Below are 18,887 nucleotides of genomic sequence, written 5' to 3'. Positions count from 1 at the left end.
CATCACCTCCGTTTCGTATTTTCTGTTTGTTTGTTTGCTTGTTTGGCTGCACTGGGCCTTGGGAGTCCCCTGGGCTGCAAGGAGATCAAGCCAGTCCATCCTAAAGGAAATCAACCCTGAATATTCATTGGAAGGACTGATGCTGAAGCTGAAGCTCCAGTACTTTGGCCACCTGATGCAAAGAGCCAACTCACTGGAAAAGACACTGATGCTTGGAAAGATTGAGGGCAGGAGAAGGGGCTGACAGAGGCTGAGATGGTCGGATGGCATCACTGACTCAATGGACTTGAATTTGAGCAAACTCTGGGAGACAGTGAAGGAGAGGGAAGCCTGGCGTGCTGCAGTCCGTGGAGTCGCTCTAGCCAGAAGGCAAGGTCTGTTCTGCAGACCCTACAGCTTGTGCTTTTAGCCATGCGACAGCTTAATTGTAACAGTGACGTGGGAGCATAAGGAACTCTCTTCCATCGTGAGCATCAGAAGCTGTGTAGGGGGACAGGTGGCTGAGCTCTGTGACCTCCGGGCAGGCTGGGATCCTGTTACCCCTGTTTCTAGAGACTTTGATACTTTTCCTTCTTGTCAGAACCGTGTTTTGATCTGGGTGCTTAATATTGTTGCATAAGCTGGAGTCAACTTTTCTGAAGTACAAGGAGGCGGGACGAGCGCCTTGGAGAGGTTTCTATCTTGCTGCACGTGGTGGCATTTCTCGCACGCGCACGCTTTTGTTTCTCGGAGAAGGCAGCCAGGGTGCGGACTGCGCTTCTGTCTCTAGTTTTCTCGTGGAAGCTACGCATGCCACTTTCCTCCTGATCTATAACTGGTCCCTAGGAGGGAAGTGAATTACTTGACTCAAAACCAGCCTTCAGAGGCAGAGTTTGAAGTGTCTTTCTTTATCCTGAACTTGCAGATTTGTCTTTAGTCGGCTGCTGAAAAAATAAACAAACAAACACTTTAATCTGACTTACAGAGCACCTAAAACAAGGAAGGCAGCAGAAGAGAAGCAGGAGGAGCCTCCCCGGGGGATGCCCCGGCCGGCAGCGTCTGGAAGGCAGGTGCTGGTGCTTGAGGCGGGGGAGAGCCCCAGGGCAGTGTCTGCAGGAGAGCGTTTGGCAGAAGGTCCGCGCCTCGGCTCTGTGGGGACTTGTCTCCACCTGTACTTGTTGTCTAGTCACTAAGTCATGTCCACCTCTTTGCGACCTCGTGGACTGTAGCCTGCAGGCTCCGCTGTTGACATGTGCTTATCCGTTCCTTATTTTGGTGGGAAAGACCGTGAGTGTTAGTTGCTCAGTTGTGTCTGACTCTTTGCGACCCTATGGACTATAGCCCGCCAGGCTCCTCTGTCCGTGGGATTCTCCAGGCAAGAATCCTGGAGTGGGTTGCCATGTCCTATAGCACAGCCACCAGAAAGCCACCCAGGGAATCTCTCTAGAAGGAAAGGAAGGTTCAAGACCACAGGTGGGGGGTACCCTTCATTTATGAGCTTCATGTAAGCCACTGTGCTTAGACAAGCCGGTGAGAGGTTCTGGGCTTCCCGCTACGGTCCTGGGACCCTCCTCAACCAGTTACGAGGCCCAAGACTACCTGCTCATCCAGGGACCGGTTGTTGCAGGTGAGACGCTGGCACCCTGCTGCTCGGCCAAGCTCACCCGTGGGAGTGGGTGGGGTCTTGCCATGGGGACTGTCTGGGGTTTCTAGGGAAGCTAAGCAGTGCCAGCAGCATAGGCATATTTATGTCCTAAACCTTACACCTCCTCACAGAACCTTACGGAGACATGGGCATCAGTGAGAGAGTGGGAGTGCGTTACTTTCAGAGGCGACGGTGAGGCCGTCTGAGAGTCCCTGAAGCCCGTGTCCCCACACCAGCCTTCCCCTGACACGCTCGGGCGGCCACCCGTCTGCTCATAGCTCTCAAGGTACCTGTGGTGTTTGTCTCTGACACTCCTGTGCCGTTGGAGAGCCTGATTTTTTAAAATATATATTTATTTATTATTTATTTGGCTGGACCAGGTCTTCCTTGGGACATGAGGGATCTTCGCTCTTCATTGCAGCACTCACGGTCTTTGGTTGAGGCAGGCAGAGTCTTAGTTGCCGTGTGTGGGGTCTAGTTAGTTCCATGATTAGGCGTTGAACCCCGGCCCCCTGCATCAGGAGCACAGAGGCTTAGCTCCTGGACCACCTGGAGAGCCCCAGATGTGAGTTTAAGTAGGCTAAGTGTGGGGGTGTGGCAGGTGGAATTCAAAAAAGGTGTAGATCCTATTTGTTTAGGACAGTTATGCATTATTTAAAACTTATTTAAAACACGTTGAACAGTGTTCCTCATTGACGTATTAGAATGACTGTATCAACAGGAGTTTTGTAGAGGGGAATGGCAAACAAGGGTTAATGGCAGTGAGAAGCTTCGTGATCTTTTGTTCTCTGTGTATTTAATCTAAGTTTAAAGAGTTTATTATCGTTATTATTTACTTGTTTACTCTCTGGTTGCCATGCGTGGGCTTCTCACGAGCGGCTTCTCTCGTGAAGCGCGGGCCCCATGCGCGGGCTCACTGATCGGGGCATGTGGACTTCGTTGCTCTGCAGCAGATGAGATCTTAGTTCCCTGACCAAGTCATGCCCCCTGCATTGGCAGGCAGATTCTTACCCACTAGACCACCAGGGAAGTCCTCAGTTCAGTCCCTCAGTCGTGTCTGACTCTTTGTGACACCAGGCCTCCCTGTCCATCACCATCTCCCGGAGTTTACTCAAACTCATGTCCATTGAGTCAGTGATGCCATCCAGCCATCTCATCCTCTGTCGTCCCCTTCTCCTCCCACCTTCAATCTTTCCCAGCATCAGGGCCTTTTCAAATGAGTCAGTTTCACATCAGGTGGCCAAAGGATTGGTTTCAGCTTCTGCATCAGTCCTTCCAATGAATATTCAGGACTGATTTCCTTTAGGATGGACTGGTTTGATCTCCTTGAAGTCCAAGGGATTAGGGAAGTCCTAAAGAGATTTTAAAATTCACAATAAATGAATGTCCATTTTTAAAAAACAGGAATGGTTTTATTTCTTACAATTTTTACTTGTCTAAATCATACGCTATATTGAATTCTTCAGAAATCATGGCAAATAAGGCAAAATATATTACATTAGAAAATTTTAACCCCAGGTTCTTTCTTCAAAATGTTAACCAACTGCATTTTGTTAGTATTCACGTTCAGTGGTGACTATGAGAACAAGCATTGGAGGCCACATCGACCGACATGCCTCCTGCGCAGGGTGCTCCTAGCTGCCGGGGACACAGAGGTATAGAAGGCGATCTTCCTGTCCTCAGAGACCAGCGCGTGATCTATGTGGAGAAAAAGACAAGGACGTGGAGCATGAATAGGAGCAAATTATTTACTGCCTGTTTCCACTAAGTCTAAGTGTTAGTCGCTCAGTTGTGTCTTAACTCTTTGTGACCCCGTGGACTTGTCTGTCCATGGGATTCTCCAGGCAAGAATACTGGAGTGGGTTGCCATTTCCTTCTCCAGGGGATTTTTCCCTACCCAGGAAAACACAAGCTGGAATCAAGATTGCTGGGAGAAATATCAATCACCTCAGATATGCGGATGACACCACCCTTATGGCAGAAAGTGAAGAGGAACTAAAAAGCCTCTTGATGAAAGTGAAAGTGGAGAGTGAAAAAGTTGGCCTAAAGCTCAACATTCAGAAAACGAAGATCATGGCATCCGGTCCCATCACTTCATGGGAAATAGATGGGAAAACAGTGGAAACAGTGTCAGACTTTATTTTTGGGGGCTCCAAAATCACTGCAGATGGTGACTGCAGCCATGAAATTAAAAGACGCTTACTCCTTGGAAGAAAAGTTACGACCAACCTAGATAGCATATTCAAAAGCAGAGATATTACTTTGCCAACTAAGGTCCGTCTAGTCAAGGCTATGGTTTTTCCAGTGGTCATGTATGGATGTGAGAGTTGGACTGTGAAGAAAGCTGAGCGCTGAAGAACTGATGCTTTTGAACTGTGGTGTTGGAGAAGACTCTTGAGAGTCCCTTGGACTGCAAGGAGATCCAACCAGTCCATCCTAAAGGGGATCAGCCCTGGGATTTCTTTGGAAGGAATGATGCTAAAGCTGAAACTCTAGTACTTTGACCACCTCATGAGAAGAGTTGACTCATTGGAAAGGACTCTGATGCTGGGAGGGATTGGGAGCAGGAGGAGAAGGGGACAACTGAGGATGAGATGGCTGGATGGCATCACAGACTCGATGGACGTGAGTCTGAGTGAACTCTGGGAGTTGGTGATGGACAGGGAGGCCTGTCGTGCTGTGATTCATGGGGTCACAAGGAGTCGGACACGACTGAGCGGCTGAACTGAACTGAACTGCCACGTTGCAGACAGATTCTTTGCCGTCTGAGTCTCCAGGGAAGCCCCCCAGTTCCACTAGGTGAGATGAAATAAGCAGTTCAGAAAAGGGAGCAGTTCTTCAGGGAGGGGTGGTCCTGCAGAGGATGAGAGACGCTCTGACCCTGTGAGGAAGGGGAGGACCTCACAGGTTGCCAAGTAAGTTTGCTTTTGCAGTTGCATCTTATTCCATTTCCCCCGAAGTTATTATTAGAGGATACTGTTTGATTCCAAGATTTGCTTTGGTATATTACAGTTCCCTGTGGACTTGCTGGGATGCTGGGAAAGATTGAAGGCAAAAAGAGAAGAGGATGACAGAAGATGAGAAGGTTAGATAGCATCACCAACTCAGTGGCGATGAATCTGAGCAAAATCCGGGAGACAGTGAAGGCAGGGGGGCTAGGACTCAGTGACTGAGCAGCGGCAGCAATAGAGTCGTTAGGACCTGGTCTCACGGATCACTTCTGTGCGTTCTCCAAGACTTGTGTAGTGACTCTCTGTTGCTCTCTTAGAATTATTTTACAATGATGCAATTCTAAATTTCTTTTATAGTGAGGACAAAACTATTGCCAAAAGCAAACTAGAAGATATAAGCATCAACAGGTGTATTTCTCGTGACATAAAGGCAGGGACCCTTTCTTATCCATAGGAGATAAAGACTGTTCTACCGACAGTCACTGTCTTCCAGCATCTGCTCCTCACCGTGGCCTTGACTTGACGCATTCACGCGTGAGAATTTCAGAAAACGGAATCTGACTACAAGCAAGCTGGCAGAGTTCTTCCCTGGATTTATTTGACATTAATTTGTTGGGTTAGTCTTCAATCAATAAATTAGGAGTAAACAGGAAGTTTCCGGTTAGTGTTATTTCTTCCCGTTAACCATTTCCTGTCCTTGACTCTCCATCTCTTTCCACCAAGTCTGTGAGCGCCCGTCTTTGGCCTGTGAGTTCCTTTTGGGGAGGCCTCATCGGCTCCCTGGAGCTTTGAGTAGTGCTTGATGAAAGCTTAGTGAATGAATGAAAGCAGCAGTTTACGTGTGATTAGAAAGAAGACGTACGGAGGAGATTAGGTATAAATACACATGTATGATTTTAATTTTCACCTGTATTTTTTTTAAACAATCTTAAAAAAAAAAGTATTGATTTGGCTGCGTCCAGTCCTCATTGCGGCAGGCGGGAAGCAGTAGGCAGGCTCTTAGGCTGTGGCATCGGACTCTCTAGTTGCGGTTCTCGGGCCCCAGAGCGCAGACACAGCAGTTGCAGCACTTGGGTGTAGCTGCTCCTCGGCACGTGAGGTCTTAGTCCCTTGACCAGGAATCGAACCCCTGCATTCAAGGTGGATTCTTAACCGCTGGACCACCGGGGAAGCCCCCTAAACAGTCCGCCCTATGAAAGGAACTTCCTGCTGAGCTTACCTAGTCAGAAGCTAATCTTGATTTGAAGGAGGCAGGATTTATGAGCCTCTCAAGGAGGCTCATGGTTTTGACCATCAGTTATTTTGTAAGGAGGGCCTGTTCTCTGTGACACATCAGCGCCCAGTGAAGTGGACATTCACACTTTAGAAGACCTTTGGCTGCCTCTTCTGCATAATCAAGTTCTTCTCAGAGCAGCTTCCACACTGTAGACGCCGCCTGTGTATTTCAGACTAGTCGATGTAGCTAGAATCTGATCACCAGCTTCTCAAAGCTGTCCTTCATTGCCCAGCAGGCGGCTTCCTGTCAGAATTCATTTCCCATTTGGAAAACATCTCTCTGACCCGCAGACTTGTGGACACAACTCATCCTTTACATATTTGAGTCTGCCCCCTGTCATCCGTCCTTAGCGCCTCAGACGCCAAAAGACCCTTTTGTAATCAGAGTGATAAAGTCCCCGTAGACGTCAGGGGACGGAAAACTAGGAAGAACGTATGAAGATCTTTGTTCCCTTGATCTTTCTAATTTAAAAAATGCTTTTCGCGTGTATCTATTTCTATTACTATAGTTTAAGAAATGAAAGTAATGACTATTATGGTTGAAGCCAGATGTTTGCTCAGTTCGTTCAGTCTTTGGATAATTCAATTAAGCTTTGGCAGAGTTGCAGTAAATTCAGTTCAGTTTAGCAAACAGGGCAACCCTTTGGCTGGCCCCCCGTTACTGTGGGCTCTACACAAACTGCGTTTTAGTTGCAATAAAGTGAGTGTGAGTGATCCAGATATGACTGCTGGGGAAATTAAAATTCACCGTGGAAGATGAGTAGGTTGGGCAGGTATCGTCCAAGAAGGAATTTCATGCTGGAGAAAGTAGAAGGTTTGGCTTACAAGGAGGGGAGTCGTGCCAGGTAAGGGGCACTGAGGTGGGATTCAGCAGGGCAGGTACCTATTCTTGGACAGGGATGGGTCGTGAGAGAATGGTCTTCATCTGGCTTCAGGCTGTAGGATGAACCAGAGCTGGTGCCTGGGAAGCCACATTAACTGTCCAAGGCTTAATCGAGGAGTCGTGTTTCCACAGTAAAGGAGACAGATGGGTGAAGAGGAAGTCAGAGCTTAGGACTGTTACACAGAAAGAATCTGATTGCCTCTGAGGCTGATTGGATATTGGGAAGCAGCGCCAAGAGAACTGTCCGTGAGCTCCCAGGGCTGGGAAGCCTGGATGGGTGGGAGAGCTGTCCATTAGCACCCAGCACCTATGGTGCAGATCAGGTGTTCGGTAAGTGTTTGATGACTGAGTAAATGGCCTGTCTTGTATTATGCTCCACCCTGGTGGTGGAGAACTAAACATCAGAAGTGATTATGAGCTTAAAACCTGGAGATCTCCACGTCCCACCCCACCTCTTAGTGTAGATGGAGGACTGGAGTGGGAAGCAGTCCAGGCAGAGACTTGAGAGGATGCATGTGGCTGGGGGGCAGCCGGGCAAGGAGAGGGCAGGAGAGAGCCCGCAATCTGCAGCTCCATGAGAACAAGGGGAAGACGGGGTGTTTCAGGGAGACAGGGTGGACAGAAGTGTCAAGAAATAAGAGGTCTAAGTTTGATTTTGTCCTGGAGAAGAGCGCCTTGCTGACACTTGAGGAGCCTCAGGAAAGTGGCAGCAGGGGGTGCCAGCTGGCAAAGACCTGAGTAGGGAGGCCATGTCTGTATCTTTGGTGAGACCGTAGACAAGAGCCTTCCCTCGGTTAGTTCCAGCGATGAGCCCCTCTGAAGGAAGCCTGCTTCTTAGCTGACTCGTGTTGTGTCAGAAAATGCCAGTATGTCATTAATACCTGTAGATCTAAAATGTACCTATTTCCACACTGTCACCCCAAAACATTATTTTTACAAACCATTTGAAGATAACATTTTTATTTTCTTTGATTCTACTCTTTCAAAATTTCGTTTATCCCTCTCGGAGATTTATTTCTAGGTCATTGATTCAGATTTCAAAACCAGCATTTCCTATGAGCTTATGTTATGCCTACTAGAGTTGAAATTCAAACATTTTCTGAGAGTAGCAACTGAAATAGCTTCAGAGACATTTTTCACATCCACCTTGTTTTTTTCCTTTGCTGATTGTATCTTTTCCAAAACACCCCAGATTGATAGCTCCTGGGATATAGTATGCCTGTAGTAACAACACAAGCTTTTGAGAATTGAGAAATATACTCTGTTTTTGTCCTGGTTCTTGAAGAGGTTCCTTTACTCCTGAGCAGAAGCTTCCAGCCAAGGCAAAAAGTGCGTAAGAACAGGAGTCACGGGACCTAGCTTCAGTTCCCTTCTTTGTTGTGTGGTCTTGGAGACTGCAGTAGAAGGTCAATTAGGTCTCTTTCAAAAAAAAAATCTCGGAAGATCCTTGTTGGTTATCCATTTTGCATAGAACAGTGTGTCGATGGACATGAGTCTGAGCAAGCTCCAGGAGTTGGTGATGGACAGGGAAGCCTGGCATGCTGCAGTCTATGGGGTCACAGAGTCGGACACAACTGAGCGGCTGAACTGAACTGTGTGGACATGTCAGCCTCAAACTCCCCAAACATCCCTTCCTGCCATCCTTTCCCCGCTTCCAGCAACCATGGACCTACGGTAGAGCCCAGGAAACTCTGCTCAGTGTGTGTGGCAGCCTGGGTGGGAGGGGAGTTTGGGGGAGAAAGGATGCGTGTGTATGGATGGCCGAGCCCCTCTGCACTCCACCTGGGGCTATCACAGCATTGTTAATCAGCTGTGCTCTAAGATAAAGAAAAGTCTGTTTTCTTAAAACTGTCATGGAATGTGCTACCAAAAGAAAATAATGAAGTAAATCTCAGAATCCGTGAATATACTCTATCATCTAACTTAGTCATCAAGCCTACCGTATGGTGTGATCCCACATTTGGAGATGTTCTGTTTGCGGTGGAGCATCATCTGCCCCTTTGTTTGGCTGACTCTCTCATCCTTCTAACTGCCTGGTGTGTATTTTCTGGCATCCAGCAGCCCCCAGCCCCCACACCCCAGCACCCAGCACCTATGGTGCAGGTCAGGTGCTCGGTAAGGATTTGATGACTGAGTAAACGGCCTGTCGTGTATTATGCTCCACCCAGAACCATCAGACTAAGCATCAGAAGTGATTATGAGCTTAAGACCATGGAGATCTCCACGTCCCTCCCCGCCAGCCACCTTCAGTATTTGAGTTTCTATAAATTGGCCTTTCACATCCATACTTAAAAATATCTCCATCGGCCATGCTCATGTGAGAAGCGCTGATCTACCATCTGTGAGTTCCTGGAGGTCCCAGATTATGGTTTCTATCAGTTCATTCCCGGCCCCTGGGGTAATCTCTGCAGAAAGTAGGGACGCAGTGTTTGTGAACAAAATCTAAACGTTGAGATTAATGATAAATGAGAACAAAATGCTCCTTCTTCTGGCTGCAGATGTAACACCTTGAAACTTTAAATATACTACTCATAATACATTCTATTTTTTAAGAAATGAAATGAATTGAATGCCCAAATTACCAGTTCTGATAAATTTTAAAATTGATGGTTTGTCACCTAATAATGGTGGCTAGAACTCCTTTGCTTTATTTGCTTAATTCTTACAGTTTAGTGATGAGTCATTTCCTTTTATTACTACTTGCCTTCCCATATTGCTGTTGTTCAGTCGCTCGGTCATGTCTGACTCTTTGAGACTCCATGGACTGCAGCACGCCAGGCTCCCCTGTCCTTCACCGTCTCCCGGAGTTTGCTTACATCATGTCCACTGAGTCAGTGGTGTGCCGGGAGCCAGCACGGGAGATCCCACCAGGACAGGTCTTGCGGAGACACCTGATGGGGCAAGGTGAATCACGTCTCGAGGGGTCCTCTGCCTGAGCATCTGCCCCGAAACCAAAATCTGTCTGCTTACTGTCTGCTATACTATACTCTTCTGACATTACAGGGGGCTATCCCCGACCACCTTTCTCTGGAAAAAGTTAACTCAGAGCTCCAACTGGTCTCCTGCGTATGAAAGGAGTGTCTCAGCTCAAATCCTTCTGATGGCTCTTTAACTTGCCTGACAGTTAGAGACTTTTACAACTTGTGATTGTTTACAGCCCCCCAACTGCGAGAGGCACGAAGCTTAAAACATCTCAATGATATAGAGCCTTTTAGAGCTAAGAATTAGTTTGGTGAAGGGTTTCATTGTTGAGTTAGTGTTTGCCGCCAGGCCTCCATATCCTTTATCTTTTAGGCACCTGGGAGGATATTAATCAATGTAGTCGGGATGCAGAAATAGGAATATAGTAGTTTTGATGTCAGCAACTCTAGACTTTGAGTTAATGAACTTTCTCTTTCTTATAAATCACTGTACTCCTCTTTCCTTGCTATAAATTGTTGTGTCCTTGCTATGTGAGAATGTAACCTTAATTAGTGCTTTCTGAGAGTGGCACCAGACTTTAGTAAGAACAACACTTTTAAGGCAAATAAGTTTTCTGGTTGATGGACCCTTATCAGAAAGGGCCATAAAATGCTAATAGGCCTCCTGGCCAGAAGATGATGTAAATCACCTAAGACCTGTGTATACAGATGGGTATGCAGCAAGAAAGCCTGGGTCAGAGCTGCTGATCCTGCAAGACTTTGCTTTTACACTTATCTCTATGTACAACTAAAAGTATAAAAGCTTTTCCTGGAAAATAAAGGACGGACCAGTTTCTCGGGCCAGTTCCTGGAAAGACTGGTTCCCCCGTGTCTTCTTTTCTTTCTTACTCTATGTTCTGGCTGATTCCCATCTGGGGCATAGAGGTTCGCCATGTCTACTTATTTGCCTGGGCTTCTAAGACCCATGCGAGAGGGAGCCCAAGGCAGGGCACCCTCCGCTATTCAAGCAGGCGCCTGTGGCCCTACGTAGACGGTTCAAGTCCCTTGTCTCGGGGCTTTATTGGCTTTCTACGTAAACCAAGGAATACAGCCTCTTTCTCTTCTCTATTCTCTTAACTGCAAACTCTTTCCTTATCTCTCTCTAAATCTATAAATCTCTCTCGCCACACCGTCCCCGCTTCGAATTACCCTGGATCCACCAGGGCTGGACCCCGACAGTGGTGTTATCTAATCACCTCATCCTCTGCTGCCCGCTTCTCCTTTTGCCTTCTGTCTTTCCAGCATCAGGGTCTTTTCCAAGTATCTGCACCAGGTGGCCAAAGTATTGAAGCTTCAGCTTCAGCATTGGTCCTTCCAGTCAATATTCAGGGTTAATTTCCTTTAGGATTGAATGGTTTGATCTTGCCTTGCCATACACCTTGTTTTAAGTTGTCTGTAAGAATGGGTCACAGCCGCCCACGCTGAGTGCGCCGGTTGCAGCCACCCACGCTGAGTGCGCCGGTTGCAGCCACCCGCACTGAGTGCGCTGGGTCGCAGGAATGGCCGAGAGGAGCTACCCAAGTCTGAGGTCAGGGGCGGCAGCCGGGAGGAGCTACCCTGCGTCCGAGGTCAGTGGTGGCCAGGAGGAGACACCTCGCATTCGAGGTCAGGGGCAGCGGCTGAGAGGAGCTACCCCGCTTCCAAGGCCAGGGGTGGTGGCCGGGGGGAGCTACCCCACGTCAAGGTCAGTGGCGGCCGGGAGGAGACACCCTGCGTCCGAGGTCAGGGGTGGCTGGGAGAAGCCACCTCGCACCCGAAGTCAGGAGTGGTGGCCCTGAGGAGCCACCCCGTGCCTGAGGCCAGGGACAGTGGCCAGGAGGAGCCACCCTGGGCTGGAGGCCAGGGGCGGCGGCTGGGAGGAGCAACCCGAGGAGCTGTGGCTGCGTGGGCGTCGGAGGGCTGGGAGGAGCCATCCCACGTTGAAGGTCAGGAAGGGCGCAGTAAGGAGATACCCCTCGTCCAAGGTAACGAACAGCGGCTGCGCTTTGCTGGAGCAGCCGTGAAGAGATACCCCACGCCCACGGTAGGAGAAACCCAGGTAAGATGGTAGGTGTTGCAAGAGGGCATCAGAGGGCAGACACACTGAAACCATACTCACAGAAAACTAGTCAATCTAATCACACTAGGACCACAGCCTTGTCTAACTCAATGTAACCAAGCCATGCCTGCGGGGCAACCCAAGACGGGCGGGTCATGGTGGAGAGGTCTGACAGAATGTGGTCCACTGGAGAAGGGAATGGCAAGCCTCTTCAGTATTCTTGCCTTGAGAACCCCATGAACAGCATGAAAAGGCAAAATGATAGGATACCAAAGAGGAACTCCCCAGGTCATTAGGTGCCCAATATGCTACTGGAGATTAGTGGAGAAATAACTCCAGAAGGAATGAAGAGATGGAGCCAAAGCAAAAACAATACCCAGTTGTGGATGTGACTGGTGATAGAAGCAAGATCTGATGCTGTAAAGAGCAGTATTGCATAGGAACCTGGAATGTTAGGTCCGTGAATCAAGGCAAATTGGAAGTGGTCAGACAAGAGATGGCAAGAGTGAACGTCGACATTCTAGGAATCAGCGAACTAAAATGGACTGGAATGGGTGAATTTAACTCAGATGACCATTATATCTACTACTGCGGGCAGGAATCCCCCAGAAGAAATGGAGTAGCCATCATGGTCAACAAAAGAGTGAAATGCAGTACTTGGATGCAGTCTCAAAAACGACAGAATGATCTCTGTTTGTCTCCAAGGCAAACCATTCAATATCACAGTTATCCAAGTCTATGTCCCAACCAGTAATGCTAAAGAAGCTGAAGTTGAATGGTTCTATGAAGACCTACAAGACTTCTAGAACTAACTCCCAAAAAGATGTCCTTTTCATTATAGGGGACTGGAATGCAAAAGTAGCAAGTCAAGAAACACCTGGGGTAACAGGCAAATTTGGCCTTGGAATGCGGAATGAAGCAAGGCAAAGACTAATAGAGTTTTGCCAAGAGAACGCACTGGTCATAGCAAGCACCCTCTTTCAACAACACAAGAGAAGACTTTACACATGGACATCACCAGATGGTCAACTCCAAAATCAGATTAATTATATTCTTTGCAGCCAAAGATGGAGAAGCTCTATACAGTCAGCAAAACAAGACTGGGAGCTGACTGTGGCTCAGATCATGAACTCCTTATTGCCAAATTCAGACTCAAATTGAAGAAAGTAGGGAAAACCGATAGACCATTGAGGTATGACCTAAATCAAATCCCTTATGATTCTACAGTGGAAGTAAGAAATAGATTTAAGGGCCTAGATCTGATAGATAGAGTGCCTGATGAACTATGGAATGAGGTTCATGTCTTTCTACAGGAGACAGGGATCAAAATCATCCCCATGGAAAAGAAAGGCAAAAAAGCAAAATGGCTGTCTGAGGAGGCCTTACAAATAGCTGTGAAAAGAAGAGAGGCGAAAAGCAAAGGAGAAAAGGAAAGATATAAGCATCTGAATGCAGAGTTCCAAAGAATAGCAAGAAGAGATAAGAAAGCCTTCTTTAGTGATCAGTGCAAAGAAATAGAGGAAAACAACAGATTGGAAAAGACTAGAGATCTCTTCAAGAAAATGAGACATACCAAGGGAACATTTCATGCAAAGATGGGCTCGATAAAGGACAGAAATGGTCTGGACCTAATGGAAGCAGAAGATACTAAGAAGAGGTGGCAAGAATACACAGAAGAACTGTACAAAAAAGATCTTCATGACCCAGATAATCATGATGGTGTGATCACTCATCTAGAGCCAGACATCCAGGAATGTGAAGTCAGTTGGCCTTGGAAAGCATCACTACGAACAAAGCTAGTGGAGGTGATGGAATTCCAGTTGAGCTCTTTCAACTCCTGAAAGATGATGCTGTGAAAGTGCTGCACTCAATATGCCAGCAAATTTGGAAAACTCAGCAGTGGCCACAGGACTGGAAAAGGTCAGTTTTCATTCCAATCCCAAAGAAGAGTAATGCCAAAGAATGCTCAAACTACCGAACAATTGCACTCATCTCACATGCTAGCAAAGTAATGCTCAAAATTCTCCAAGCCAGGCTTCAGCAATATGTGAACCATGAACTTCCAGATGTTCAAGCTGGTTTTAAAAAAGGCAGATGAACCAGAGATCAAATTACCAACATCCACTGGATCATGGAAAAAGCAAGAGAGTTCCAGAAAAGCATCTACTTCTGCTTTATTGACTATGCCAAAGCCTTTGACTGTGTGGATCACAATAAACTGTGGACAATTCTGAAAGTGATGGGAATACCAGACCACCTGACCTGCCTCTTGAGAAATCTGTATGCAGGTCAGGAAGCAACAGTTAGAACTGGACATGGAACAACAGACTGGTTCCAAATAGGAAAAGGAGTACGTCAAGGCTGTATATTGTCACCCTGCTTATTTAACTTCTATGCATAGTCCATCATGAGAAACGCTGGACTGGAAGAAACACAAGCTGGAATCAAGATTGCCGGGAGAAATATCAATCACCTCAGATATGCAGATGACACCACCCTTATGGCAGAAACTGAAGAGGAACTAAAAGCCTCTTGATGAAAGTGAAAGTGGAGAGTGAAACAGTTGGTTTGAAGCTCACATTCAGAAAACAAAGATCATGGCATCCGATCCCATCACTTCATGGGAAATAGATGGGAAAACAGTGGAAACAGTGTCAGACTTTATTTTTTTGGGCTCCAGAATCACTGCAGATGGTGACTGCAGCCATGAAATTAAAAGACGCTTACTCCTTGGAAGAAAAGTTATGACCAACCTAGATAATATATTCAAAAGCAGAGACATTACTTTGCCGACTAAGGTCCGTCTAGTCAAGGCTATGGTTTTCCAGTGGTCATGTATGGTTGTGAGGGTTGGACTGGGAAGAAGGCTGAGCGCCGAAGAATTGATGCTTTTGAACTGTGGTGTTGGAGAAGATTCTTGAGGGTCCCTTGGACTGCAAGGAGATCCAACCAGTCCATCCTAAAGGAGATCAACCCTGGGATTTCTTTGGAAGGAATGATGCTGAAGCTGAAACTCCAGTGCTTTGGCCACCTTATGCGAAGAGTTGACTCATTGGAAAAGACTGTGATGCTGGGAGGGATTGAGGGCAGGAGGAGAAGGGGACGATAGAGGATGAGATGGCTGGATGGCATCACTGACTCGATTGACGTGAGTCTGAGTGAACTCCGGGAGTTGGTGATGGACAGGGAAGCCTGGCGTGCTGCAGTTCATGGGGCTGCAAAGAGTCGGACATGATTGAGCGACTGAATTGAACTGAAGAACTCACAACCTATCAGTCTCTTTCAGTGAGATAATTCTGGTATTTGAAGCTATAGTTTCTTGATAGGTTGTGATGTGAACCAGCATTAACTGAGTCACCTCACAGCTCGTGATCATATCATATTTCTTTGCTCCAGAGAAGAGAGATGGCATTGGTTTTTAAATAAGAATATTATGCTAACCTGAATACAAAGCCCTTATCATTAATACCGTATTGGCCTGTGTCTTATTTATTTTTGAGTAACAAAAAACCGTGAGTCTTAGCAGATAAAGCGATAAACATTTCGTATCTCATGTAATACCTGTGGGTTGGGAATCTGGGAATGACTGAGCTGCTGGTCCTGGCTTCCCTTGCCTCTCGTAAAGTTACACTCAGGATGTCAGCTGGGACTGCCGTCATCTGAAGGGCTGACTGGGGCCAGAGGACTCCCCCCCCAGGTGGCCCCCGCAGATGTTGGCATCCTGGTGCCTCTCATCCTCATGAGGCCCGCTGTCAGAGCTGTGGGAGTGTCTTCACGGTAGAGGGACCGTCAGGTGTTTGGTTGGTGATTTCATACATGAACTTTCAGGAAGAAAAGAGAAAGGTTATGTCAGTAGCAGTGGTCAGCCTAAATGTGGGTTAAAAAAAATAAACAACACCCAGCTTAACAAAAGTGGTAAGTAAGCCAGGTATCAGGTGTTTACACAATTACCCTGTTTCAGAGAAGTTCTCTTTCAGCTCTCCTCCATCAGCCCAGTCTTCTGTCTCATGAAACTTGCTCACACCCTGGTTCTGGCCTTCCTGTGCTGCCTCGCTCCTTGGTCCGTGTCTGTCTGCCCACTAGCCTCCTGGTTCTGGCCTTCCTGTTCTGCACACTCCCTGGTCCGCGTCTGTCTGCCCACTAGCCTGCATGTGTGAGGCGCAGAGCTGTGACTTCATCCCTGAATCTCAGATGCTCAAGGCAGGGCCTGGCCCTGAGCAGAGCTTCACTGTCCGCTGACCTCCACGAGCCTCATCCAGCTGAACACCGTTGTCTCCCTCTTCTCTATAAGACTGTGTAACTTGATTGAAGGTCTGCAGTTAGTAAGTGGCAGAGTTTGGGGCTCAAAGTTAGGTCTCAGTTTGGTTCATCAGCTAAGATGGGGTTGTGAAGGTTCTCAGAGTCACCTGTGTGTCAGGAGGCCTCAAATGTCGTCCTCGGGAAAAGTTTCTTACGAGATATCTCTGTATTTACCCAGAATGAATCACTATGGTTTAAGCGAGATTGCTCGAAGGAGACAGTTTTGTTTTGTTTTTTTAACCAAATAAAAGAATATTGAAAATAAGCTAGCCTATTGCATGTGGGCTACAAACCAGTTTTTGGTGTTAACTGATGTGCTTTCATCTCTAAGCGGTATGCAAAAAAGCTCTCACACCTAGAGTGCTGTGGGAAAGTCTCTTTCTCTTTTCCACTTTTTTCAGGGATTCCACCCAGGTTGATGTTAAAGAATTGAACATAGTGTTTAGATATGAAGTTGTTCAGTCGCTCAGTCGTGTCTGACTGTTTGTGCCCCCATGACCGCAGTGTGCCAGGCCTCCCTGTCCTTCACCATCTCCTGGAGCTTGCTCAAACCCATGTCCACTGAGTCGGTGATGCCATCCAACCATCTCATCCTCTGTCATCCCCTTCTCCTCCTGGCTTCAATCTTTCCCAAAGGCAAAAAGATAGGACACTGAAAGATAAACTCCCCAGGTCAGTAGGTGCCCAGTATGTTACTGACGAAGAATATGCTTCTGGAGAAATAGCTCCAGAAGCAATGAAGAGGCTGAGCCAAAGCGGAAACAACACCCAGTAGTGGATGTGACTGGTGATGGAAGTAAAGTCCGATGTTGTAAAGAGCAATACTGCATAGGAACCTGGAACGTTAGGTCCATGAATCAGGGTAACTTGGAAGAGGTCGAACAGGAGTTGGCAAGAGTGAACATGGACATCTTAGAACTAAAATGGACTGGAATGGGTGAATTAACTCAGATGACCATTATATCTGCTACTGTGGGCAGGAATCCCTCAGAAGAAATGGAGTAGCCATCATGGTCAACAAAAGAGTCCGAAATGCAGTACATGGGTGCAATCTCAAAAACAACAGGGTGATCTCTATTCATTTCCAAGGCAAAGCATTAAATATCACGGTGATCCAAGCCTATGCCCCAACCAGTAATGCTGAAGGAGCTGAAGGTGAACGGTTCTATGAAGACCTACAAGACCTTCTAGAACTAACACCAAAAAAAGATGTCTTTTTCATCATAGGGGACTGGAACACAAAAGTAGGAAGTCAAGAGATACCTGGAGTAACAGGCAAGTTTGGCCTTGGAGTACAGAATGAAGCAGGGCAAAGGCTAATAGAGTTTTGCCAAGAGAACACACTGGTCATAGCAAGCACCCTCTCCCAACAACACCAGAGAAGGCTGTACACATGGACATCACCAGATGGTCAACACTGAAATCAGATTGATTATATTCTTTGCAGCCAAAGATGGAGAGGCTCTATACAGTCAGCAAAAACAAGACCAGGGGCTGACTGTGGCTCTGATCATTATTGCAAAATTACAGATATGAAGTTGGAGATCAGTAAATGAGGAGATTGTTATGGATCCCCTGACTAAACTGATCACTATAGGAAGCCTTCCTGCAAAGGTCTAGGTCCTAAACTAAGGGCTCAGTGGATGAGCACGTGCATTCAAGTGGTGGCTAATGTGTGAATTACCATGGGGACGGGGTGTGCGGTGGAGGGGTGGAGAGGCTGAGCGTGGCCCCCAGGCCCCTGGCCTGGGGATCTGAGTGAGTGGTGGCCCCGCTCAGTGTGACGGGGACACAGGCAGGGGAGGGGAGAGGGTTTGATGATGATGTCAGCTTGGGGCGCGTCCGTGGGACAGCCAGGGCAGGTGTTCCGTCTAGACGTGGACCTCTAGGTCTGATGGCTACAGCAAAGAGGAGTCGCCAGGCTCTCTGGGAGAGGGCCTGGGGCTTAGCTGTGTCTCATGATGGTTCATGGATTGTTGGTGTAGAAAGAGCTTCGGGGCACAGGCAGCCTTTCTTGGCTGTGCTGACCTTTTGAGACTCTCGGCGTGTATCGTTGCAGCTCAGTGTCCCAGACAGACTCGGGGAAAGTGGGTGCGCTCTTGCTTGTGGATGTAGATGGGAGCTGCCGCATTTCCTGGCCGACGAGGGCCCAGCACTCTGCCAAGTCTTGCAGAGGCTGCTAAGTGATGCTTGCTTCTACTCATGGCTTGGCAATCTTAAACACCTCCTTTTTTTTTTTTTAATTTGCTATTAGCTTTCAATGATGTTGGTATCTGTTCTGAAATGTCATTCAATTTCTTTTTTAAAAGAAAGCACAAATTCTTCTTTTATTTTCTTGGGAATATGCTTGTTAATAAACTTGGTTCTTCCATGTGGCTGTTGACGTAGGTGGTTGTAGTGAGACCTCTTTGATTAGTCATTTATTGTCTGAGTCTATGAATTATTTCAGATGTTCTGTTTCTCTCTGTCTTGATCCAAAGAGTTATCTTGAGACAACGCACTTTGCTTCTATTATATTCGGTAAAACTTCACAGCTTATTCTCTTTTTTTGTGCTAATCTGATAGCATAATTAAAACGTCTGACTTCAGTTCTTTCCTTACAAATACTGCCCAGCTCTTCTGCCTTTAATTAACTGAAATCATTCTTATGTAAACGAATACCAATTGCAGATTGTATTACCTATCCTCCTTTCTTACGAGAATTTAAGTACACCCCTTGTTTGCTAAATTATAGTCTTGAAGAAGCAAGTGACATATTTTGTCATTTTGTACGATGCCAATGGCAAGCAAAGGCTCCCTTCTGTGTTTTCATTCTTGTTACACCTTTTATTTAATATTCATTTGCAAAGCCAGTGTG

The 18,887-nt window shown here is 47.0% G+C and overlaps 1 protein-coding gene across 7 annotated transcripts in view; it reads left to right on the top strand.

Annotated features, from left to right (window-relative positions):
• EFCAB11 (EF-hand calcium binding domain 11) overlaps window positions 1–18,887 on the top strand; it is a 173,354-nt gene that overhangs the window by 83,486 nt on the left and 70,981 nt on the right. Inside the window, exon 6 of one of the 7 annotated variants that reach the window (XM_027972119.3) lies at window positions 4,637–8,837. The exons of the other annotated variants lie outside the window; for them this stretch is intronic. Within the exon in view, the coding sequence (XP_027827920.2) occupies window positions 4,637–4,673 (37 nt within the window). The 3' untranslated portion in view covers window positions 4,674–8,837. Of the gene's footprint in view, window positions 1–4,636; window positions 8,838–18,887 lie in introns of those variants that run through there. 7 annotated transcript variants of the gene reach the window in all.

Source organism: Ovis aries, chromosome 7 (assembly GCF_016772045.2).
Source record: "Ovis aries strain OAR_USU_Benz2616 breed Rambouillet chromosome 7, ARS-UI_Ramb_v3.0, whole genome shotgun sequence".
In the NCBI taxonomy this organism is placed as follows: domain Eukaryota; kingdom Metazoa; phylum Chordata; class Mammalia; order Artiodactyla; family Bovidae; genus Ovis; species Ovis aries.
Note: the sequence above shows the minus strand (reverse complement) of the source record. Positions and strands in the feature narration are given on the sequence as shown.